At 43.2% G+C, this 26877-nt stretch overlaps 1 protein-coding gene across 1 annotated transcript; it reads right to left on the bottom strand.

The window, feature by feature from the left end:
* Gpr143 (G protein-coupled receptor 143) lies at positions 1 to 26877 on the bottom strand. Its single transcript, XM_075957140.1, has 9 exons — positions 26431 to 26877; positions 24391 to 24500; positions 23163 to 23257; positions 16266 to 16358; positions 13813 to 13922; positions 6922 to 7030; positions 4561 to 4678; positions 3714 to 3936; positions 1 to 1981 (listed from the first exon to the last, which is right to left on the bottom strand). The coding sequence occupies exons 1-9, from the start codon at positions 26678 to 26680 to the stop codon at positions 1932 to 1934; spliced, it is 1158 nt and encodes a 385-aa protein (XP_075813255.1). The 5' UTR covers positions 26681 to 26877; the 3' UTR covers positions 1 to 1931.

Raw genomic sequence — 26877 nt, 5'->3', positions numbered from 1 at the left:
GGCCTTTTGAGTCAGGTTCTCTGTGTATCTTTGGCTGTCCTAAAACTCCCTCTGTAGACTAGGCTGTCCTTGAACTCACAGATATCTGACTGCCTCTGTCTCCCAAGTGTTGGGATTAAAGATGTGTGCAACCACACCCAACTACTCTTTTTTTCTTTTTTTAAGGACTTTAACCCTTTTCTTTTCTCTCCCAAGCCTGCATATATTTTTAACACACTGTAAAACATTAAGAGGTTTTCTTCATCTTTGACTCTCTCTTTACCATATATCTCTCTTTTTCTGACCACATGAGTCTTTAATTTGCTAGGCAATATGGCTAGAATTAAAGCTGTGGCTTTGATGGCTGGATCCAGCCCATTCTTTAGTTTTCTGAGATTCTAGCCTCATGAGGGAGGTACCGGCTGTAGCCATGTTTATAGCCATGTTTATTGCCACGACTCTATGGTGTTTCAAAGTCCCTGCCACCAAGCAAACTGCAGCAGTCTGCTCACAAATCAGAGTCAAATGCTCTATAGCCGGGCCTCCTGCCTGAAAGAGTCCGAGTTTGCACTGACAGAATGGCCCAGAAAGCCAGCATTTTAAAACAGTGTGGCTTTTTTGCTGCTACAGCTGAAAGCCAAAAAGCATGTGGTCAGGTTTTTATCAACACCATTTAAGTATTTCATGACAGGACTTCTTCAAAGATCTGCAAGGTTTTACAGCTAAAGCTAGTCAGGAAGCCTCTCTTAAATGAGAGTGCTTGCCTCTAGCAAGCAGAGCCCACTCAGGAGAGTGCTGCTATCAATAAGCCATGCTTAACTCTATTATTTTATGTCTAGAATTACTTCCCAAGCTTTCTCAGACTTTATGTGGATCAGTTGTCCTCATGGGCACCATTTGTTGTCTGAGTTTCTGTCCTGCCCGGTTCCCACAATTGTTAAGTCCCAATGAAGTCACACAGAGGTCTACATTAATCATAAACGAATTGGCCCATTAGCTCAGGCTTTTTATTAACTCTTATAACTTATATTATCCCATTATTCTTGTCTATGCTAGCCACTTGGCTCGGTACCTTATTCGGTGAGGCGGTCACTTCTTGCTTCTTCTGTGGCTGGGTCACAATTACACACTAGGACGTCCTTCTTCCCAATATTCTCCTGTTCTCATTGACCCACCTCTACTTCCTATCTGGTTGTCCCGCCTATACTTCCTGCCTGGCTACTGGCCAATCAGTGTTTATTTAAAATATAATTGACAGAATATAGAACATTGTCCCACACCAGAAATTATTTTGCTTTCATTTGCTTTCCTGTTCCTCCAATCCTTTTCTCAAGTCAGTACTTTTAATGACTGTTGTATTAATTCAATATAAGAATAATTTGAACTGTTTTAAATGTGTACGATAAACTATGAGGGCAGTGTTTATGGTCACTGCTGCAAAGGCACAACACCATTCCTAATGCATGGTCTGCTGGAGTTCTTTACAGTCAACGGGAGTTGTTAAAAATAAAATATTGTTTTTAAACATAAAGCAAAGAAAACCAGCCTACAAACCACAATCCCAGAAAACTTAGACAACAATGAGGATCCTAAGAGAGATATACATGGGTCTAATCTACATGGGAATTAGAAAAAGACAAGATCTCCTGAGTAAGTTGGGAGTATGGGGACCTTGGGGGAGGGCTGAAGGGAAGGGGAGAGGCAGGGAGGGGAGCAGAGAAAAATGTAGAGCTCAATAAAAATCAATAAAAAAATAAAATATTACTCAGTTAAATGAACTGTGTAGTGATGTTTGCTGCAGAATGAACCTTCAAGATTTTAGGCTAAGAAGTCAGACAGAAAATGGCAAATACTGTATAATGTGATTCATAGGAAATGTGCAGAACATTCATATGCATAGAAAAATTAGAACAATGGCCCTGTTTATTTTCCCGTTGGACCTTCCTTCATTTTTAAAGACTTCGAACACTTCCAGTCTCTGAGCAACAGTCCAGGGCAACACCTAGTTGGAAGAAATAGAAACAAGGAGGGCCCTGTTAATTCTGTTCTAGGCGGGAGAGGTAGGGTGTAGGAACCAGATGTAGTGGGGTTTATTGTTACTGTAGGATTTTATTATAGTGTCAAAATGGCTCAGTTGTTTGAGCTTTCAGCATGGGAATTCAAATACACACAACTAATTCTAGATGCAACTTTTTGCCTCCTTCCCCAGGTCGTATCAGTAACTTGGCGTGCTGACAGTGGTTTGAACTTGTATGTCCCTGTCCTTCGTGAACTACTGGGCTGTATCAGAAGCCTGTGGGCTGGGGTGTGACTGGAGTTGCAGAAATAGCCCAGCATGAATGAGACCTTGGGTTCCATTCCAGAACAGACAAAAAAAAAGTCCCCAGACACAAGGTTTCTCCATCTTGTCAGTCCAGCCAGAAGGGCTTCTCTGTTTCCTCTAGGGTTCCCCAATACAACTATATATTAGCACCTTGGGGAGATCAGGTCATGGGTTTATTTACACATTTTCTCAGTCAGACTTGTTCCAAGAATGAACCTCCTTCTGTGTATTTAAAAAGCAGGAAAAGGAAAGAAGATAGAACTCCTCTAGCCAATTCCACACATCTTTCCTGAAAATACTCTTCCCACTAGTTTGACACAAGGCAAAGTATTTTGTTGGGGCTGTGCTGTGTATTGTCATTGGGCGTGTGTGTGTGCACACGCGTGCATGCGTGTATTTGTGTGTGTACATGCATGTGTGCATGTATGTATGTGTGGTGTGCATGTGCGTGTGCTTGTGTGCATGTGTGTGTGTTCGTGTGTGTGTGCACTGTGGTATGTGTATGGTATGTGTGGTTTGTGTGCGTGTGTCTGTGTGTGTGGTGTGCGTGTGTGCATGTGTGTCTGTGTGTGTGTGTATGTGTGTGTGTGCACATGTGTGTGTACATGGATGTTTTTGCGCCCCAAACATTATGTTCAAAATGCAAAGGAGACGTTTTCTGACCCAGGGGACACTGTGCCACAGAAGACATTTATTGATGTGTAAAGAGTTTTCACTGTCACACTCTAGTAAGCTAATATCAGCTGTTTCTCCCCATTCTCTGTGGACCAACTGAGAATGCGCAGGACTGTTCTGATGAACCTAACTAGGTTTGTTGTCGCTTAGATTTATTTTTATTTATATGTATCTTTGAGTACATGTGTTTATATGCCCACCCGGACCACAAGAGGGCATTAGCTCTCCTGGACCTGGAGTTACAGGTGATTGTGGGTATCCCGATTTGCATGTGGGAACTAAGCCACTGAGTGTTTTTAAACATTTCCCCTTAGACTGCCAGGATATTACTGCAACCAGTTAACTGGGCACGGTGGTCTATTCCTCTAATACCATTCAAACAGCTAAGGTGGGAGGATTGGATGTTACAGACGACCCTCTGTTTCAGAGTAAGATTCTGTTTTAAAAATAAATAAATTTAAAAATGAGGAGAACATGTAGTGGTTAAGAGCACTTGCTGTTCTCCTAGAAGAATCATGTTTAGTTCCCAGCATCACACAGCAGCTCACAACCACCCAGAACTCCAGTTCCAGGGGATCTGACCCCACCTTCTGGTTTTCATGGGCACCGGGTACACATGTGGTTCACAGATATACATGCAGGTAACACAATCATACACTAAAATGTGAGCGATTTCTAAAAGGGGTGGATAAATAGATAAAAATGAAAAGATGTGGAAGAGGAAAAGATGCATTACCTTCAGACAGAACGCTCACCACCTCATCAGAAGTGTGTCCCCCAGCACAAGCCACCTTCTTGGGATTTCCATGAGGCACGCGGGAGCCCACAGGGGACTCAGCAGATGCAGTCATTGCTTCCCACTGCATCACCATTTTGGGAGAATGGGCATCCAGGTTGCATCCTGTCCAGCCATAGAAAGCCAGAGACAGGAGAAGTCCTTGGGCTGGATTCAGTATTCCCTGGGAAGGAGGGTGAAGGACATGTGGAGATCAAGGGAAATGGGACGATCTTTGGTCACCATAGTGATAAGTGCCGTTCTGGTTTGCCCAGTGAACTGGCATTCCTCTGAAACACCCAGACACACAAAATAAAATATCTAATTTAAAAGGAAGCAAAGTAAAATATCTAATTTAAAAAGAAGCAAAATAAAACATCTAATTTCAAAACAAGCAAAATAAAATATCTAATTTTTAAAAAAGGCAAAAAAAAAAAGAGTAAGAGTTTGATCCTGTGAGTTAACGTCAAATCCTTCATATTCTAGGCGCAAGTGACTTAGCAGAGATTGTTGTGCTTTTATTAATTCATTCATTCACTCACTCACTCACTCACTCACTCACTCACTCACTCACTCACTCACTTTGCGGTGCTAAAGATCAAACACCCCGTGAATGCAAGCACCAGGCTCCATCTCAGACCAGAGCCTGTTCAATAATGCGATGACTGAATCTAGCTTGCCAGTGCACCAGGTGATAGAGGTCATCCAAGAACCTCGTGCTCATTATATGTTTACATGCTGGACTTTGAATGTTTTTTACGTTGATTTCCTTTTTTATGAGAAGAAAAAAAAGTCTATATTGACCTACCATGATAAACCACGTGGTCCTGGCTGCATTCTGGATGCGTTTCAGAGAGTCTCCGTGGATATCTGGTTTCATTTCAAGGTAGAACAAAAGACTTTCGTTGATGATATTGGATGACCAACTGATGGAAGGAAAATGTCACTCAGTGAAATTCATCATGTCTTTCACCACGGTTTGTGTGTATCAGTTTTTGGTAGCAATTTGACCACTTTAGGAAGAAGGAGTTGAGTTGGCATCAAGACATTAGTTGAGATACAAATCCTTCTCTTGATCTAACACAGACCTCAAATGATTCTCCTGATGGAAACACTGCACATCACATCAAGGTGTAAAGTTTAACCCTGTATCAAACCAGAAATCATCCTCCATAAGAGAGGTAAGCTAAAGACTTTCTTTCTTCCTTCCTTCCTTCCTCTTTCATTCTTGCTCCTTCCTTCCTCCTCCCTCTCTCCCTCCCTCCCTCCCTCCCTCCCTCCCTCCCTCCCTCCTTCCTTCTTTCTTTTTGAGAAGTAACCTAAACTTTTGATGGAGACCAAAATACTATTTTGATATTTTATGAGGAATCTGTGTGTCCCTGAGAGACGGTGCATGCGTGCTTGTGGCGGGGCTGGGGTGCAGTCGGAGGACATCTCTTGAAGTCGGTTCTCTCCCACAACTTTGTAGGATGTAGACATCAAATTGTCAGACCTGAGCGTAAGCATCTTTGCTTACTGAGCCACCTCACCAGTCCTGAGCTGGTTTAAATGAGAATGGCCTCTTGACCCTACCCCCCCCCCCAGTTGGTGAAATTATTTGGGAAGGATTAGGAGGTCTGGCCTTGTGGGAGAAGGAGCATCACTTTCAGTGAGTTCTGAAGTCTCAAATGCCCACGGCATTCTCAGTGAGAATCGTTGCTTCTTTTTTGTGAATCGGGTTGTGAACTCTGAGCTTCTCCCCCAGCACCAACCTGCCTGCTGCCACGCTTGCTGCTATGAGAGTGATGAACGCCTATCCTTCTGGAACTGTAAGCCCCAAATAAATCTTTCTTTATATAAATTGCCTCTGACATGATGTTTTATCACACTAGCCAAAAAATACTCAATATCAGTCCTTCTGTGGAATTTTAAAATGTTAGTTTCAGTGGGTCCCTGTGCTGTGAAATAACAAGATGAAAGAATGACAAGCAGTAGTTAACGTTGGCCTCACCTGAAAGGCAATTAAAGAAATGTCCTCCTGCTGGGGGAAGTAATACCACGGAGAGTTGCCTTGTTCTGTATGGTACTGATTCATTACAGCTTGGATCGCAATCTTTTTACATAAGCTTTGTTAGATGTTTTCAAAGCATCAACCAGAAACATTTGTGAAATGGGGGGGGGGCACAAAAGGGGATGACTGCCCAGCTTCTTCTCTACCCTTCAGTGAGCTGAGTCTTTACACTGAAGATGTGCCCTGGGCCTTTTCTCTAAAGGTACAGGAATTGTGGGGACAAAAGTAAGACAGATGGGTACACTCATAAAATTAGGCCAGGGCAGAGAAGCACTTGCTGTTCTCGCAGAGGATGTGGGTTCAGTTCCCAGCACTCACAGGGTAGTTCACAAATTCTGTACCTGTAGGGCACAGTGGCACGTGTTTTAACACCAGTGTTCCAGAGGCAGGCATAACTCTGTGAGTTCCAGGCTAACCCGGAGCAGCTCATGAGACCCTGTCCCTGTCTTAAAAACCAAATAAATAAATAAATGATAAAAAATGCTAACTTCAGGGATATCTGGGCATACTCTTCTGGTCTCTATGGGCACCAAACACACACATGGCACATCTGGTTCCACACAAGCAAAATACTTATATTTACATAAGATAAAAAGCATCATTGCCCCTTTACTTTGGTCAGCCCAGCAACGAGACGAAATGCCAGGTGCATACAGCTTAAATATTTGAAAACTGAACCCATAGCTGGGCATGATGGTGTTTTTCTGTATCCCCAGCACCTGGAAGACAGAGGCAAGCAAACCACAGGGGTCAGCCAGGGATATGGGGGGAGACATTGTCTCAAAACAATAAGAAAATAGAAAGGGAGAAGAAAAACTGGCTGATTCTGTCTTTAAAAAAATAAATAAATAAAAACTTGAATAGTTAGCTTCTTATTCTCAGGGTTTGATACATAATTGTCATAAAGGTTTTTCTTTTTTTAAAAAAAACGTAAGTTCTGGACTTGTTGACCTGTGTTTTGTTCATTCCTTTAGGGGATGCATTACATTGTCTCAGAGATTTCCCTTCCAGATGATTTCCTTTGGAACACGTAAGTCACATTTGGAAAAGTAAAATGACAAGTTGGCAGATCCTTCCCACTAGCACAAGCAACAACAAAAATACTAGAAGAAAGGTTACCATGCAATCAACACCAGCATTATTTTGAAAAACCGGCTCTTGATCACGGCTCCCATCAGCCTCTCATTCTCCGTGTAAACACCTTTTCTTCCTTTCAGTAAAGAGGCCACTGTAGGAGTGTAAAGAAATATCAGACAATACTCATGACTTACATTAACTCATAATAGAGAAGAAAATCAAAGCAGATACTAACGCTTACACATAGCCAGAAGAGCATGAGGTAAACCCCATCACTGACAGTTATTACAGTGTTGTACCTGGAGTACTCACAGATACCAAGGCATACAGACATATACACACGTACATGTACACATATATACATACACATACATAGAAACTTACACTTTGAAATAACTCTGTATATTGTGATACTAGGAATGATACATAAGGACTCATGCATGTTAGGAAAGTGCTCTTCCCCTGAGCTTTTTCAACTTCACTGACTGAGCTCAGGGATTAGCTGCAAACCTATAGGTCCTTCTAGATTCTCATGGTGCTGACAGCATACACAAATGCAGGAATTTTGTCACAATTTGGAAATTAACACTGATCATTTGTTAACTGAACTCTTGATTTTATTAGTAATTCATTCAAGTATTGTGTTTTAAAGGCTTGTTTTGTCCATTCTAAAATAATATACTCTTACTATTTTAGAATATTGAAAAATCACCCACATATGTAAAAGAAACATTACTAGAATTCAAATTACACATCAAACCCCACACAATAATAATAGGAGATTTCAACACTCCTCTCTCACCAATGGACAGGTCAACCAGACAGAAACTTAACAAAGAAATAAGAGAACTAACAGATGTAATGAATCAAATGGACTTAACAGACATTTATAGAACATTCCACCCAAACAGGAAAGAATATACCTTCTTCGCAGCATCTCATGGAACCTTCTCAAAAATTGATCACATACTCGGTAACAAAGCAAACATCCACAGATACAAAAAAATTGGCGTAACCACCTGTGTTTTATTGGATCATCATGGAGTAAAGTTAGAAGTTAACAACAATAAAACCACCAGAGAGCCTACAAACTCATGGAAACTGAACAGTCAACTACTGAACCACCCTTAGGTCAAGGAAGAAATAAAGAAAGAAATTAAAGTCTTCCTTGAATTTAACAAAAATGAAGACACAACATACCCAAACCTATGGGACACTGAAATCAGTGCTAGGAAAGTTCATAGCACTAAGTGCCCACATAAAGAAAACAGAGAAAGCTCACATTGGATACTTAACAGCTCACCTGAAAGCTCTAGAAAAAAAAGAAGTAGACTCACCCAGGAGGAGTAGAAGACTGGAAATAATCAAACTGAGGGCTGAAATCAACAAAATAGAAACACAGAAAACAATCCAAAGAATCAATGAAAAAAAAACGCTAGTTCTTGGAGAAAATCGACAAGATTGACAAACCTCTATCCAAACTAATCAAAAGGCATAGAGAGAACACTCAAAATAACAATATCAGAAATGAAAAGGGGGACATAACAACATTCACTGAGGAAATTCAGATTGCCATTAGGTCTCACTACAAATCCTGTACTCCACAAAATTGGAAAATATAAAAGAAATGGACATTTTTAAAGATAAATACCATATACCAAATTAAATCAAGACCAGGTGAACAATTAAAATAGACCTATAAGTCACAAGGAAATAGAAGTTGTCATCAAAAACATCCCAACCAAAAAAAAAAAATCTAGGGCCAGATGGTTTTAGTGCAGGATTCTACCAGAACTTCCAAGAAGAGCTAATACTTATACTCCTTAATGTGTTCCACATAATAGAAACAAAAGAGTCATTGCCAAGCCCTTTTAATGAATCTACAGTTACCCTAACACCAAAATCATACAAAGACTCAACACAGAGAGAGAATTAGTCTCACTCATGAACATTGATGCAAAAATTCTCAATAAAATACTGGCAAACTGAATCCAAGAACACATCAAAAACTCATCCATTATGATCAAGTAGGCTTCATCCCAGAGAAACAGGGCTAGTTCAACATATGAAAATCTATCAATGTAATCCATCATATAAATAAAAAGAAAGAAAAAACATATGACCATTTGATTAGATGCTGAAAAAGCATTTGACAAAATTCAACACCCCTTTATGATAGAGGTCTTGGAGAGATTAGGGATACAAGGATTATATCTAAATACAATAAAAGCAATATACAGAAAGCCAACAGGTAACATCAAATTAAATGGAGAGAAACTCAAAGCCATTCCACTAAATCAGGAACAAGACAAGGCTGTCCACTCTCTCCATATCTCTTCAACATAGTGCTTGAAGTTCTAGCAATAGCAATAAGACAACATAAGGAGATCAAGGGGATTCTAATTGGAAAGGAAGAAGTCAAAATTTGTTATTTGCAGATGATATGATAGTGTACTTTAGTGATTCCCAAAACTCTACCAGAGAATTCCTACAGCTAATGAGTACCTTCAGTGATGTGGCAGGATACAAGATCAACTCAAAAATATCAGTAGCCCTCCTATACACAAAGGATAAAGAATCTGAGAGTAAAATCAGAGAAGCATCACCTTTCACGATAGCCACAAATACATAAAGTATCTTGGGGCAACACTAACCAAGGAAGTGAGAGATCTATTTGACAAGAACTTTAAGTCTTTGAATAAAGAAATTGAAGAGATACCAGAAAATGGAAAGATCTCCCATGCTCTTGGATTGGTAGGATCAACGTAATAAAAATAGCAATTCTACCAAAGGTAATCTACAGATTCAATGCAATCCCCATCAAAATCACAACAAAATTCCACACAGACCTTGATAGAAAAATCAACTTATATGGAAAAAAAAACCAGGATAACCAAAACAATCCTATACAATAATGGAACTTCTAGAGGCATTTCCATCCCTGACATTAAACTCTATTACAGAGCTGCAGTAATGAAAACAGCTTGGTATTGGCATAAAAACAGTTATGTTGACCAATGGAATCGAATTGAAGACCCGGATATATATCCACAAACCTATGAACACCTGATTTTCGATAAAGGAGCTAAAAGTAAACAATGGAAGAAAGAAAGCATCTTTAACAAATGGTGCTGGCATAACTGGATGTCAACATGTAGAAGAATGAAAATAGATCCATACCTATCACCATACACAAAACTCAAGTCCAAATGGATTAAAGACCTCAATATAAATCTGACACCCTGAACCTGACAGAAGAGAAAGTAGGAAGTAGCCTGCAATACATGGGCACAGGAGATCACTTCCTACGTATAACCCCAGTAGCACAGACAATAAGAGCAAAAATGAATAAATGGGACCTCCTGAAACTGAGAAGCTTCTGTAAAGCAAAGGACACTGTCATTAAGACAAAAAGACAACCTACTGACTGGGAGAAGATCTTCACCAATCCCACATCAGACAAAGGACTGATCTCCAAAATATATAAAGAACTCAAGAAACTAGACATTAACATTCTAAATAACCCAATTAAAAAATGGGGTACTGAACCGAACAGAGAAATCTCAACAGAAGAATTTCAAATGGCCAAAAGATACTTAAGAACATGTTCAACCTCCTTAGCCTATCAGGGAAATGCAAATCAAAACAATTCTGAGATACCACCTTATACCTGTCAGAATGGCTAAATTCAAAAACACCAGTGATAGCCTATGCTGGAGAGGATGAGGACTAAGGGGAACACTCATCCATTTCTCGTGAGAATGCAAACTTGTGCAACCACTTTGGAAATCAGTATGGTGGTTTCTCAGGAAATTGGGAATCAACCTACCTCAGGATCCAGCAATGCCACTCTTGGGAATATACCCAAGAGATGCCCAATCATACTACAAAAGCATTTGCTCAACTACGTTCATTGCAGCATTATTTGTAATAGCCAGAACCTGGACACAACCTAGGTGCCCCTCAATGGAAGAATGGATAAAGAAAGTGTGGCACATATACACATTAGAGTACTACTCAGTGGTAAAAAAAACAATGACATCTTGAATTTTGCATCCAAACGGGTGGACGAAGAAAACACTTTCCTGATTGAGATAACCCACACCCAAAAATATGAATATGGTTTGAACTCATTCATTAGTGGATTCTATCCATAAACAAAGGGCATTGAGCCTATATTTTGCAATCCTAGAGAAGCTAAGTAATAAGGTGAACTGAACGAAAAACATATATAGATCCTCCTGGAAATTGGAAGCAGACAAAAGTTGTGAGCATGGGGCTGGGGTAGGGTGGGGGAAGGGGAGAAGAGGAGAGAGATGGGAGATTGGAAGGATTGGGAAGAGCTTGGGGGAATGGGATGGTTGAGATGGAGGAAGGACAGATGTGGGAGCAGGGAAGGAGTTATCTTAATTGAGGGAGGCATTTTAGGGTTGACAAGAGACTTGGCTCTGGAGGGGTTCCCAGGAGACCATGGGGATGACACCAGCTAGGACCCTGGTTAGTGGAGGAGAGGGCGCCTGAACTGGTCTTGTCCCATAGTCAGACTGATGACTATCTTGAATATCACCATAGAACCTTCACCCGGCAACAGATGGAGATAGAGACAGAGACCCACATTGGAACACTGGACTGAGCTCCCAAGGTCTAGTTGAAGAGCCGAAGGAGGGAGAATATGAGCAAGGAAGTCAGGACCACAAGGGGTTGGTCCACCCACTGAGACAATGTGCCTATTCTAATGGGAGCTCACCAAAACCAGCTGGACTGGGGCTGAACGAGCATGGGATCAAACTGGACCCTCTGAATGTGGCTGACAATTGGGGCAGACTGAGAAGCGAATGATAATGGCACTGGGATTTGTCTGTGTTGCATGTACTGGCTTTTTGTGATCCTATTCTATTTTGATGCATAGCTTAGTAAGCCTCGATGGAAGGGGGAGGGCCTTGGACTTCCCACAGGGCAGGGTACCCTTCCCTCTCTTAGGACTGGAGAGGGAGGGGGCAGCAGTATGGGGGAGCGGGAAGGAAACGGAGGAGGGGAAGAAGTGGAAATTTTGATTTGTATTATTTATAAAGTAATAAATAAAAGAAAAAAAGAATATTGAAAAAGTTAAAAATTCTCCTTACAGACAAGATAAAATATATAATTAGAGAATAATGACCCATGGTTCTGTTGCACAGATATAACCACTGGAATAATGACCCATGGTTCTGTTGCACATATATAACCACTGGAATAATGACCCATGGTTCTGTTGCACAGATATAACCACTGGAATAATGACCCATGGTTCTGTTGCACAGATATAACCACTGGAATAATGACCCATGGTTCTGTTGCACAGATATAACCACTGGAATAATGACCCATGGTTCTGTTGCACAGATATAACCACTGGAACAGTATAGTGTTTGGCCAAGACATTTCCACTGCTTTGACAAAAAACACTTCTTGTGTGAAATTTTTAAAACAAAATTCCTATATTTAAAAGCAGATAAGAAAAAATTTATCTAAAGACAATAAATTCCTACCAATAATAATAGAGTTTTGTGTATATATATGTATATATATATTTGATATTTATTGAGCTCCACATTTTTCTCTGCTCCCCTCCCTGCCTCTCCCCTCCCCCTTCAACCCTCCATGGTCTCCATGCTCCCAATTTGCTCAGGAGATCTTGTCTTTTTCTACTTCCCATGTAGATTAGATCCATGTGTGTCTCTCTTAGGGTCCTCATTGTTGTCTAGGTTCTCTGGGATTGTGATTTGTGGACTGGTTTTCTTTGTTTTATGTTTAAAAACCACATATGAGTGAGTACATGTGATAATTGTCTTTCTGTGTCCAGAATAATAATAGACTTTTAATTTTTTTTTTATTCTACAAGCAAGGGCCGGAGAGATGCCTCTATGATTAAAAACACTTTCTGTCCTTGCAGAAGACTGGAGTTTGGTTCCCAGTAACCACATGAGAGCTCACACCCATCAGAGAACCTAATGCCCTCTTTTGGCCTTGATATGCATGTGATGCACATAAACTCAGGTAGGCATACACACATAAATATAGTAAATAAATAAATATTTTTCAGTTCAACCAACAGTTGAGACTATAGCATAAAAAGTAAAATATTTAATGTACTATATTTAAAAGCAGATAGGAAAAGATGCATCAAACATGTCAACAGTTTATCACTAGTGATAGAGGCTTTAAACCCTCTTTAGAAGTTTCTCGCAACAACTCCTGACTCTTAAATGACCTTTCTGTGAAGGCCAATGTGCAAATACCTTAACTCACATTCTACCCAAGAGAGGCACAGAAACATGGATACCAATGGACACTCACTCCGAGCCATGGTCACTGGAGGAGGTGGAAGGGATGAGACACAGGCCCCTAGTCCTAGCTGTAAGAGATGTATCCCTTTGCCAACTCACTATCTTCCCCTCATTCAGTTTTTACCATTGCAATGGACTTGTTTCCTGTGTTCGACTTCTGTTTCCTGTCCTTGTGGAAAAATGCATAGGTCAAGTGATTGCCTAGGGATGACCAGACTCTGAATCCAAACCTCATCCCTTCTCTTATCTGTCTCTTCCTCTACCGAAGTGGCCTCTATAGTTTTACAAAATCACCTTCAGGCCCTCCAGACTAAAGGCAGACTCTGGAGGAGCCCAGCACAGAAGTGAAGCCTCAACCAAAACCGATGATCTTTAGCTGAGCAAATACCAGCAAAAACCCTGTGTAGGTAAAGTAGACTTTCACATCTTCACTTATTAAACATGATCGTTTTGTCCAACTATTCCATTCATGTCTTGAAAAAATGATAAGTTCAGTTGTCGTGTGTCACTGCAGAAGGAACAGCTGTTTTTTTCTGTGAGTTCCAAGGCATGCAAATGTACTCAGTGTTCATATAACAAGAGTAACCCCGCCCCCTGCAAGATTTACCTGCAGTCACTGTCTTGTGAAACAGGATGGGGTTGGCCACAAGGACAAGCAGTAGTGGCAAGTATGTGGTGACATAATGGGGGATGGCATGGTCCAGGCCCCTCTCACACCTGAAAAGAGGAATACCAAAACATTCTCCTTTAAAGAAAAGCTTTAGCTAAGATGACCCACTTCCCTGGAAACTGAGATAAGAGGTCATGTTCCTGTCTCATATATGGGAGGAGTGATAGAGCATTTCACTGGGGGAAACTTTTAAAGGCCTTCTGGGAAAGTATAGGATGGAAAAAGTCTTCCGGAGTGGTGGATTCTCTGCTTTGAGTCTCTTCAAGAAAACACACACACACACACACACACACACACACACACACACACACACAGTCCAAGTAGAAAGGGGAGACAAAGACATCCATTTTAATTCTGGACTTTGAGTACTTGCTATGTGGCCTTGCCTAGGAACTTGAATACGATCCACTTCCTCTCCTTGAGCAACTCAGAAGGTAGAAGTTTAAGACGTGAAAAAAGCTGGGTGTGGTGGCGCTCGCCTTTCGGAAGAAGAAAGCGTTTGAGGTCATTCTGGTCTACACAGTGAGTTCCAGGGCAGCCAGAGCTATAGAACAGAGAGACCCTGCCTCCAAAAAAGATTTAAAATGAAACGTCGTTATCATGAATAATGAAGTCTCAGCAGTTGTTTTTAGGGCAACTAATGAGGATTTCTACAGATTAATCATGAAAATCATTGGTCACCTTAGGATGCAGTGAAAGGTCATGCATGCATGTGGCAAATACAGGGTCTGGAACTGAGGAATGGCTCAAAGATTGATGGCACTTGCTGTTCTTGCCGAGGACCTGGGTTCAGTCTCAGCACCCACACACCATAATCATCAGAGTTCCTGTGCCCTCTTCAGACCTCCTCCAGCACCAGGCATGCACATGATGCACATACATACATGCAGGCAAAACACTGGTACAAATAAATTATTTTTTAATTAAAAAAGTTAAGAACTATCAACTAACACATATGATTTAAGAGGATAAAAATGGCTGTGAATTAATAAACAAAGGCCAAGCAGGCCATGGAACAGTTCAGGCCAATGAGCCACTATGATGACTCTTTCTAACAGAAATAATGTTCTTCAGTTATGAAGGATCAGTGTGGTCTGGAAAAATTCCAGGGACATGAAAAGGCAGAGAAGAGTAATTGTGACAGAAAGGCAGAGAGAAAATGACAGAGCTCCCTGAGAAGATCCCTGGTTGGCAGGTTGCAATTGTTGAAATGAGAGTGAGGATATACGTAAAGAACACCCAGGCTTCCAGAAAATGGGTAGCACAGGACTAAGAGATAATCACACATCGAGACTTTAAATCCAAGCTCAATTAAAGGCATTTGAGCACCCGGGGCCTCCTTGCGAGCCACGAATCAATGGAAGTCTTGGACTCAATTTTTTTCTGGGAATTTCCAGGTCCCAGAGGGGAGGACACAAGAAAAGAAAGGGAGAAAAGAAGGAGCTTTCCAGTTAAGTGTGCTCTACTGTGATAGTGGTAACACTGTTGTCTGTTCTTTATAAGCTTTCCAGAAAGCAAAATACAGAGCATGCCTGCACAGAGCTCCCTCAGAAGATCCCTGGTTGGCAGGCTGCAATTGTTGAAATGAGGAATGTCCCCAACAGGCTCAGGTATTTGAAGAGGCCTTCAGTTCACTGTCTTTGTTCTGTGTTTGTGGTCGAAGACGTGATCTTTCAGCTTCCTGATCATACAATCATGGCTACCGCTTGCTGCCATGCCTCCCTGTCACAATGGACTTTTCATCTCTCTGGAAGTGTAAGCTCAAATAAACTCTCTCTTCCTTAAGTTACCTTGAGTCACGGTATTTATTCACAGCCACAGAAAGGTGATTCCTAGACAAGGCAATACCAAAGTGGAGACAGACATCTAACAAAAAAACCGAGAGTCATCAAAAGCGTTCTACACTATGGGTCAGCAAACTTCTCCCGTACAGAAGCAGATGGTTCGTATATTTCAGCTTTGTGGTCTCTGTGGTAGCTCTGAATCCTATGTCTGTCAAGCAAAGGCGGTAGCGGTCCACACACAAACAAGTGTGTGTTCCGATAAAACTTTATTAACAAACGCAGGCAAAGGGTAGGATTGACCAGGAGGGCTATGCTGTGCTGAGCCCCAGTAGACACATTCCTAAAATCACAGAGATACTGTCTACCTCTCTGTTTTCTGCTTAAATTTACAGTCGTCATCCTCAGGCCCTGAGGTTTTATAAATATCTCTGTTCGCAGGGAGGGGTGGATCTCAATGCCTTAAGCATGTTGAAAAATTCTCTACCTCTGAGTTACTGTCCCTCATTCTTTTCCAGTGGGATCCATCTATCCAGCTTTTCATTCCATGTTAGAGACATGCAATAGACCAGGGATCTGAGCACTACATTATGGGGTGCCCGGGCTTACCTGGACACGGACGGGTAGTAGAGCATGACTGCCCCCTCCACGCAGAGCAGCACAGCCAGGCCCCAGGCCATAATGTGGTAGAGCATCATGGTGCTAGGAGAGAACAGAAGAGAGGTCGCCACAGATTAGATGGTCACATGCCTGCCCAACGGAAAGGACCAGATTGACTTCTGTGCCATGAACGGCTTCCTGCCAAGAGTTTCTCGGGCTGTCGGTGAGGAGGTTGTTGGGTTTACATTGTTGTATTTTCAGATGAGGTGAAATTCACATCACATAAAATTTGTTATTTGAAAGTGAGAAGTTCAGAGATGCTTTGCACATGCGCAGTGTTGTTCAGCCATCACTACTAACTAATTCCAGGACATTTTGATCAGCACAAAAGAAGAATTTGTTCCCGTTAGTAGTCACTACCATCCTTGCTGGCCCTGAGAGCCACCTATACGCCTTATTCTGTGGAGTTGTCTGTTCTGGATATTCACACAGACGATAATAAACTGAATAGCTTTGCATATAGTATTTTTCACTTAGCGAGTTTTTCATGGTTGTGTCATAAACCGTCATATGGACAAGCCCCATTATGCTCCTTCAAATAGAAATTTAGATTGTTTCTATCATTTGGCTACTATGAGTAGTACTGTTGTGAACATGTATGTACAGTTATCTGAGCTCCTATTTTCAATTCTTTGGGGGGTGTGTGTGTGTGGTGTGTGTGTGGTATGCATGTGTGTATTGTGCATGTGTGGTGTGCGTGTGTGGTTTGTGTGCGTGTGTACATGAGTGTGTGTGTGGTGTGTGTGTGCGTGGTGTGTGTATGGTGTGCATGTGTGGTGTGCGTGTGTGGTTTGTGTGTGTGCGTGGTGTGTGTATGGTGTGCATGTGTGGTGTGCGTGTGTGGTTTGTGTGTGTGGTGTGTGTGTGTGTGGTGTGCATGTGTGTGTATATGTGTGGTATGCATGTGTGGTGTGTGTGTGTGTGTGTGTGTGTGTGTGAAATTGTTGGGTTAAATGGTATGTCCATGTTAAGCCAGTGTACATCTTCATAGACAGCAGTCAGTTGCTCTATGACTAAGTTGTACCCCAACCCCTTCATATTTAAATTTTGAATGAACCAAATTCTCTTTGTCTCTGACAACAGTGAACACCACTTTTTCTTCTTTTCTTGGTTTTGGGGGGTGTGTGTTTAAAAACAAACTAAGTGGAAGTTCACCTTGTTGTCCAGAGTGGCTTTGAACTCCTGAGCTCAAGAACTTGTCCTGTTTGAACCTACAAAGTAGCTGCAACTACAGATACACACCATTACATAATTCCAGTTCTGATGACAACCGTCCTAATGGGGGGTGGTGGCTGCTACTTCTGAGATTCAATCTTAATAATAAAAAAAGAGAAACAATCCCATATGTAGATATCCTGAGAAAGCAGTGTTCAGTTCTCGTCTGTTGTGATTTGAATGTCATCAGGAAATTCTAATGGGGAAGTGACAAAAAGTGGAGCCTTCTGAAAAGTGATCAATTTCAATGTGTGATTAGTTGGCCCCGTTGCTCTGACCCTGTGGTAATCCATTATTGTGATCATATATGGCACAGTGAAATCACTCGCAACTTTCAGTGGCCAAACGTTTATGGAGCAAAAGTTGTAGACACAGAAAATACCAAGAACAACACAAGTCACTTTTCTGAATTTCACAATTTCAAGTGGTTGTCATATCAAATCCTCATAAGAATCATGCAAGTAATTGTACCCCCTACAAGGGAAATAGGAACAGAGGCTGGGAAATCCAGTTCAGAACTGTGATCATCCAAAGTAGAAGGCTAAGTGTATAAGTTAAGTAGCTAAACGGTGTGGTAGCCAAAACAAGGTCCCAATGATGTCCATGTCCTGATTTCTAGAACCTGGAATACAATATGACAGCAAAGTCCACAGATGTGATTAAGGATTGTTGAGGTGAGCTCATCTTAGATTACCAGGGTGGCCCAATATAATCATAGGAAGTCATAAAAATACAGGAATTTTGGGCTAGAATACACATAGCTATACCCCTGTCTCAAAAACTGATGGGTAGATAGATGATAGATAGATAGATAGATAGATAGATAGATAGATAGATAGATAGAGACGATAGATGATAGATCTATAAATGATAGATGGATGATAGATAGAGGATACGTAGATGACAGATTAGATAGATGATAGATAGATAGATAGATAGATAGATAGATAGATAGATAGATAGATAGATAGATAGATCAGTCAAGCAGTGATGGCACAAACCTTTATTCTCAGCACTCAGGAGGCAGAGGCCAACAGAGCTCTGTGAGTTTGAGGCCAGCCTGGTTTACAGAGTAAGGTGAGCTCCATAATAACCAGGGATACACAGAAAAACTCTGGAAATAAGTTCAAAATGCAATAAGGTTTAAAACACTAAAATCTAGGGGGAAAGGCTCTGTTTTAAACAGAGTGTGAGAAGCTAGAGAAATGCTTCAGTTAAGAGCACTACACCGCTCTCACAGAGGACCTGAGTACAGTTCCCAGTAGCCTTGTCAGGAAGCTTCACAAATGTCTCTAACTCTAGCTCTTGGGGATCCAGGTAAATACCCTCTTCTAGCTTCTTCAGGTACCTGCTCATAAGCCCACACACAGACACACAAATATACACATAATTAAAAATAACTAATAAATAAAAAGGGGATGGATATCTTGGGTGGAAATCAGACAAAGAGTGTAATCTGAAGGCTCAAAAGAGACTCGGTGTCACAGGACCTGGTGGGTATTAGACATCTCAAATTCTGCTGGCAAACCTGAGGGTTTTCTTTTCTTCCTCCCTCCTCTGCACTCCCCATTCCCTGCATAGCTCACATTCCAGCCATATCCCTCCTTTATCTTTTGCACGTACCCACCCAGTCCACCCTTCTCGTCTAATTCTCTGGATTTGAGGAAGTGGCCTTCAGATACTGCCGGTAACTCTGGTAACTCCATAGAGCCACGTGGAGCCAGCTCACCCCGTGGAACAGTGGAGAGCATTCAAACAGATGCTTCTTTGTGATCGGGTGGGCAGGCTGGGCTCCAGCAGTCACAGACACTAGCTGTCATGCGAGATTCAGCAAGATACCTAGCAAATGGCAGCCATGTCCAGTGGGGATTCTGACTTTGAAGAGCAGCTGTATGAGCAGAAATCATGCTCATGGATCAGAGCAAGAAACTAAGCAGGAAAAGAAGCAGAGGCTCGCACACAAAGCTTCCAGAGAAAAATCACTTTGTTCCAACTGCTGGGAGAGCACAAGGAAATGACTCCAGCATATTTTGCCTCCCCCATTGTAACCAGTTCCTGGAGTATCCCTCTCCGGCCTCACAGGGGCAGGAAGCTGGGGGGTGTCTGTCTGTGATGTGAGCATTACCAGAGATCTGAGGGGAACCTGTCTGTGATGTGAACATTGCCAGAGATCTAAGGGGAGCACTCTGTGATGTGAGCATTACCAGAGATCTAAGTTATGCGCAGACTCTGCTACCCTGGAGTGGCCCTCTGCAGGAACTGTGCTGTTGATGACAGCAGAACATGCAAATTCCACCACACCCTCCCCTCATTTGGGGCCACACCAGGTGTATTGACAGAGCAAGGAGTTCAGTCCAGAGGCAAGACTAGCCAAATCCAAGGATGGAGGTCACTGAAACCTGGGCAATGGTTCTTCCTTCTGTGTGCCACAACAGCCACATCTAGGCTACAGGATACAGGAGACGGCCGTGTTAATAACAGACGCCTTCTAAAACCCAACCAGATTATGAGCCTGCACCCTCACTCAGTGTCGACTAGTGGCAGTCAGACCATAAGTGAACACCTGCGTACCTTTATCTGAATGCTTCATGGTTCCCAACTGTAATGGTTTGTCCTATCCCTGTAAGAGACAAGCCCCACCCACTCAATGCCTGTCTGTCCTTCCTTCCTGTTGGCCCCAGCCTCTTCTTTCCCAGCTCTCTCCCTTCTCCCCATTGCTCCCCCTTCCCCTCCCTCTCTCTGTCTCTTTTTGTCTCCATGTTCCTGTCTTTATCCCTCTCCCCTCTGTGTGTGTGTTCCTGTCTTTCCTCCTCTCCCCACTCTGTCTCCCTCTCCCCTCTGTGTGTGTTCCCCTGTCTTTCTCCCTCTCCTCTCCTTCTCTCTCTCTCTCTCTCTCTCTCTCTCTCTCTCTCTCTCTCTCTCTCTCTTTCTCTCTTCTCTGTGTATATGTTCCCCTCTCTTTCTCTCTCCTCTCTCTGTCTCCCTCTCCCTCCCTCCTCTGTGTCCCCCTCTCTTTCTCCCTCTCCTCTCTCTCTCTCTCTGTTCCCCTCTTTCTCCCTCTCCTCTCTCTCTCCCTCCCTCTCTCTGTGTTCCCCGTCTTTCTCCCTCTCCTCTCCCTCCTTCTCTCCCTCTGGGTGTGTGTGTTCCCCTCTTTCTCCCTCTCCTGTCTGATGGAGGAGGTTCATCTGTCTTATCTGTTGCTTTCATTGGTTAATTAATAAAGAAACTGCTTGGCCAGCCCTTAGGTGGGTGGAGTAGACAGAACAGAATTCTGGGAGAAAGAAGCCGAGTCAGGCAGTCACCATGATTCTTCCACTCCAGACAGACGCAGGTTAAGATCTTTCCTGGTAAGCCAGCTCGTGGTGCTACACAGAATATTAGAAATGGGTTAGATCAATATGGAAGAGTTAGCCAATAAGAGGTTAAAACTAATGGGCCAAGCAGTGTTTAAAAGAATACAGTTTCTGGCCGGGCGGTGGTGGCGCACGCCTTTAATCCCAGCACTCGGGAGGCAGAGGCAGGCAGATCTCTGGGAGTTCGAGGCCAGCCTGGTCTACAGACTGAGTTCCAGGACAGGCACCAAAGCTACAGAGAAACCCTGTCTCGAAAAACCAAAAAAAAAAAAAAAGAACACAGTTTCCATGTAATTATTTTGGGACATAAGCTAGCCATGTGGGCGGTCGGGTGCTAGGGACGCAGCCCGCCACTCCTCCACACAACACCTGTCTCTCTCCCTCTCTCCCTCTCTCTCCGTGTTCCCTTGTCTTGCTCCCTCTTCTCTCTCTGTCTCTGTCTCTCTCTGTCTCTCTCTCTATCTTCCCTCCCCCCTCTGCCTCTCTGCTCTGCTCCCTTCTCTCCTCCATAACCCACTAAATAAATATCCAACCTCACTCTGCATGGCTGTGCCCATCTATTTCTCTGCCTCTCACCCTGTGCCCAGGACCAGCCACCTTTGTGGCCTGCCCGAGATCTTATGGCTTCTGATGTCCACACTTTCATCTCTTTTTGCAACAGGGCCCCATTATTCAGCCTGAGTTAACTTCCAACTCCAGATCTTCCCACCCCTGTCTCTGGGGTGCTTGAGAGGACTCTGAGGAGAACCATACTGTCATTTTCTTACGATGCATCATACGTTTAGTTCAAGGTCTTTTTCAAGATGTCAATCCCTGTGTAATATTGTTTTGAAACCTCAATATTCTTCACTAGAGCAGGAGCTACAGTGAAAGCTAAAATTTAAACTTCAAGTCTATCTTAATAATATTTCTGGGCATGGGAATTAAAGGGGGAAAGGACTCTGCCCTGCCAAAGAAAGCAGATGGGTGCTTACCAGTTCCCAAAGGACATGTGACATTTACCAACCTTGTTTGCCAAGTTGGGCCCCTGCCCTGGAATTTAATACCAGCCTCAGTCTCTCTAGGGTGAGACTTGGTCTCCACGGAAACTGAGCATTTTGTGACTTCTGTTGTATGCCTGGCGTCTCTAGGATGGTGAGCTCGCTCTGTTTCACACAGGCACATAACTTTTTTTCTTCAAAGTCTTACTATTTTTTGTATTTATCTATTTTGTTTTGCTTTCACATCCCAGCCCTTTCCCCTGCTTCTTCTCCTTCCAGTCCCTCCTTTCACCTCTTCAGGTTCCCTTCAGAAAAAGGCCCACCTCCCAAGGATATCAGCCAGTTATACTGAGACTAGGCACTAGGCACCTCCTCTCCTATTGAGACTGAATGAGGCAACCCAGCAGCAGGAAAAGGCCAGGGAAGCAGGCAGCAGAGTCAGAGGCAGCTCCTGCTGCCACTGTTAGGAGTCCTGTGAAAAGACAAGCTATGCAACTGTCACATACGTGCAGAGGGACAGGCACATATCTCCACGCTTGAGACTTGCCCACACTCCTGCCTTTAAAAAGCTTCTGGCGCTTCACAGCCCATGTATTAACTTTCCATGTGATCACACATCCTCAGAAGCCATGCACTTCCCAAAACCTTCTAGATGTTGGCATTACCATCATCCTGCCTGCTAAAATGAATGTTGACCTTAGAATTAATACTGAAGCCCCTGAGGAGCAGGGAACAGGGTGGGAGCCCGGATGATAATTAGAGCATAAAAGCAGTGCAGGATGACAGAGTGAGAGGCTCTTACACAGTGCTCACTTCCAAATGCCTGATTCCCCCACTGCTTTTAGGCTTCTGGATTTTGATGTGGCCACTGGAATTGAACCCAGGGTTTTGAACACATACGCTTTTCACTTGAACTTACCAACAGCCTCTAACTCTTTAATTTCCAAAGTTACTTGTTTGCAAGTTTGGAAGAATCTTGATGTTTTGAATTTACCATTGGTATCTTATAGAAATGAGCTGTCAGCTGGGAAGAGCGGCAAATCCTTTTCATCTGAGCACTCAGGAAACAGAGGCAGGAGGATCCTAGGTTAAGGGGCAGCCTGAATTGCATAGTGTCTGAAAAGAAATGTCACTATAAAAATGAGCAAGCATAAATATCTCTGGATAGAAATCCAATTGGCAGGTTATATATGGCGTGAACCGCACCACCAAGAACCTTTGAATGCCCAACAGCAGGTCCGACTTTCCCTCACAGAAACAGGAAAGACATCCCTGTCTGTGTTCCCAGTCATAAATACCTCAGTCCCGCCGATCTCCTGATCACCAGATACACATCGACTGCATAGCAGAAGAGCCACCAGAGGCAGGCGCCGTACAACAGCTGGACCCACATCTGTAACCAAGAGGAGCTCAGCATTAGCAATTCTAGCAGCGTGCATGAGGCCTGCAACTCACACCTGCAATGAGGGGCAGACACGGCTCTGTCTGACGGCATTGGTGAGCCATCCCACATGGATACATTCTCTGAAGCGCACGATGGCGGTGGCCCGGTGATGTCTGTGTATGCATGTGTCCTCCGTCAGTATAGTTAGATTTGACACAGGAACTCTGTGTATACTCTGTCTATAGAGTTAGATTTGACATGTAGGTTCATCCTCTGTCTATGTAGTTAAATTTGACATGGGAACTCTGTGTATCCTCTGTCTATAGAGTTAGATTTGACATGTATGTGTGTGTCCTTTGTCAATAGAGTTAGATTTGACACGGGAACTCTGTCTCTGGTGTGCTTAAGACAAGGCACATGTTCACTGAGACAGAGGCATTGTTGGAATACAGCTAGGGAATCATCGAGTAGAAATGGAAATTCTACCGAGGAACTGAGACTGCCACATGGCATTCTTACCTTCTCCACATCATTCCTGTGAAGGGAATGGCAGTGCCAGAAGCTTAGTGAGTTTCTCTGTGTGTAATCTATGTGTTTACTGCATGTTTTACTTATACAAAAATTTCATGTGGAATATTTCATGTATATTTAAATATATTTCCTTTAGCAAACCACATTCAATCTTTCTGTCTTTCTCTATAGCTGACTTTGATTGGGGCTGCGTACACATTATGGAAAAAGTGTGCATGTGTGCGTGCGCACGTGCACGCGTGCCCGCATGTGTGTGCGTGTGCATGTGCGTGTGCATGTGTGTGTGTGTGCGTGTGCATGTGTGTGTGTAAGGTGAAGGCTGAAACACTAGATGGTTCATTCTCAGACTTGTGTATTCATCTACACCCCAAGTAGATTTGACCTCACACTGACTCCTGGCCCTCAGGTCCAGGGTGTGACCTGAGAGTTGCATTCACCACAATTCCCAGTGTTTGTTCTGCTGACTTTGAAGACTGTCATACAGCAGGAGCAGGAGGAGGGTGAGCAGCGGGAGGCATGTGCGCGTGTGTGCGTGTGTGTGTGTTCACATGCACATGCAGCAGGAGCAGCAGGAGCAGAAGGAGGAGGGTGAACAAAGGGAGGTGACTTACTGCGCTCCCCACACAGAAAGCAGCAGGCCACATGTCAGTTCCATTCACACTGGAGATGTTTTCAATGAAATCTGGGTAGGCCACCCATACCGTGGACCTGATAACAATTCCTGGATGAGAATTAGAAAGTAAAAGCTTTATTGGTTTTAATTCAAAACTGCAAACAAGCTGGTTGTTTTAGAGGGGGTATAATAAAAGGGAACAAAGAAAGGAAAGAGAGAAAGATGAAAGAGAAAAGCAGACATATTGGTGTGCAACAATAACAAGGAAACTGAAGGCTGAGCAACCAAGATCATTGTTATTGTGAGAGTTGTTCCAGGCACTTCAGCGTCTGTTCACGTTATAAGCAGGAACAACATCGTTCCTGTTTTGTTTGGCGATTGGGAATCACCGCACCACTGGCAGATCTGTGATTTTCACTTGTACTTTTAATATCCTTGTTACTCATCATATAAGGACCTGGGAAAATGCATGTGTACCATGTAACACACTACTCCACACATGCACTGAAGAATTAGTGTGGTCCCTGAACTCTTAAGCCAAATCTTCTAATTATCAAGCCACCACTAATAAATTAGAACAGCTTTTCTGAGAAGTACTTCAGTCTCATGTCTACAACCTCATCTACCAGATTTTTTTGAAGGATTATGTTCTTTTGCTACTCAACAAGCTATCTAGGTATGTCTTTATTTCTAATTATTCGAGCTACAGAACTAAATTACTTATTTATACCTATTCTAAGAACATCCTGAAGGAATCAAGTTATCCTGCATGGAAAACAATTTATCCCTTGTGGAAAGGAAACGGTTTTTCCTGTTGTGCTCTCCAAATGTGAGAGAGTGACTTAGAATTACAGAGAATTCATGGGAACTCAAACTCTTCAGTGTCTATAATCTCATGTTTGTAACTCTTGGCAATGGTATAAAACAGGTCTTCACTACACAACAATTTTGGTTTTGGTGCTTTCTTTCTATTGGAACCTGACAGACAGAAATTCATCCAGCCTGGGATTTGTTTTTAATTAACCCAGCCAGGAGGGAGGAAAAAGGGAAAAGATCTGCAAAGCTGGGCAGGATGCATCTGGGGATTCAGGATACTTCTTTATAATTATAGACGACCTGCATGCATATTGGGCAATTCCCACACCAAGCCGATAAAATAAAATGTCTAGTTTGGAGTTCAGTAACATGCATTATGCTCTAGTTGAAAGAGGACATCGACAAACTCATTTCTGTTAAGGGCCAGGTCGTTAACCATGATTGTTTTGTGGACCACAGCATCTATTTCCCACCTTCTACTTGGCCCTAGCAGAGATAAGAGGGTATCAGATCAGGAACAAATGCTGTGTTCATTCCCACGCAGCTTTATATAAATTTATGCAGCCATCACATGCCATTTATCTTCTCTGGGATACTGAAACATTTTAAAATGTTGTGTCATTCTTTTTAATTTTTTTATTTATTGATTGATTTTTATTGAGCTCTACATTTCTGTCTGCTCCCCTCCCTGCCTCTCCCCTCCCCCAAGGTCCCCATGCTCCCAATTTATTCAGGAGATCTTGTCTTTTTCTACTTCACATGTAGATTAGATCCATGTGAATCTCTCTTAGGTGTCACAAAACATGCACCAGATAGAACTTTGTATACCTGAGGTTCAAAACCAGACTGAGGGGTTGGAGACAGAGCCGCTGGGGGGGGGGGGGGGGGGCTCTGACCCAGCAAGCTCAGGACCCTGGCGATTTCAACAAGAGCTCAGAAGATAGAATTTTTAGATGAAAAACAAAACAACCAACAAATAAGCACAATGGGTAAAAACATGGGCACGGGTGCGTTGACTGTTTCTCCTCTTTGAATTAACAACCTTGCACGGTCTACCCCGTGAGCTGCTTATTCCATTCCCAAAAGGAGCCGGCTGCACAACCTTGCACATTCTATGAGCTGCGTATTCCATCCCCTAAAGGAGCCCGCTGCACAACTTTGCACATCCTACTCAGTGAGCTGCGTATTCCATCCCTAAAAGGAGCCGACCGCACGCCCTTACCGAGGCAGCCCAGAAAGTCGCAGGCGGTGGCAGCGCGGAGGATGCGCACCGAGGCTGGTGGGGACGTCGCAGGCCCCGTGTGACTCACAGATCTGCGTCCAGGCAGGAGTTGCAGGAGGCCCAGCACCAGGCGGAGAGCGCCACTGCCCAGGCACAGCGCGTGAAACACCCGCGGTTGGAAGCTCAGCACCAGCTGCGTGGCTGCGTCCCTCGTGGGGCAGCAGAAGATGCCCAGGCGTGGGGAGGCCATTGCAAAACTCAGGGAGTGTTCAGGCTTTTGCAATTGGTCTTGCTCCGTTCGGCAAAACCCAAGGCTTTTGCAGGTCAGGTGCTCTGGTGGCCAGGGAGGTTGGGCATCATGTGCCTGGGCCTTTTCCCCCACCCCAGCCCCTTAGGCTGCGAAGGCGCCTGGCTCCTTCTTTGTAGGCCACGAGGTCTCATGAGGCT

Source organism: Microtus pennsylvanicus, chromosome X, assembly GCF_037038515.1.
Source record: "Microtus pennsylvanicus isolate mMicPen1 chromosome X, mMicPen1.hap1, whole genome shotgun sequence".
In the NCBI taxonomy this organism is placed as follows: domain Eukaryota; kingdom Metazoa; phylum Chordata; class Mammalia; order Rodentia; family Cricetidae; genus Microtus; species Microtus pennsylvanicus.
This window is presented reverse-complemented; position numbering and strand designations above follow the sequence as displayed.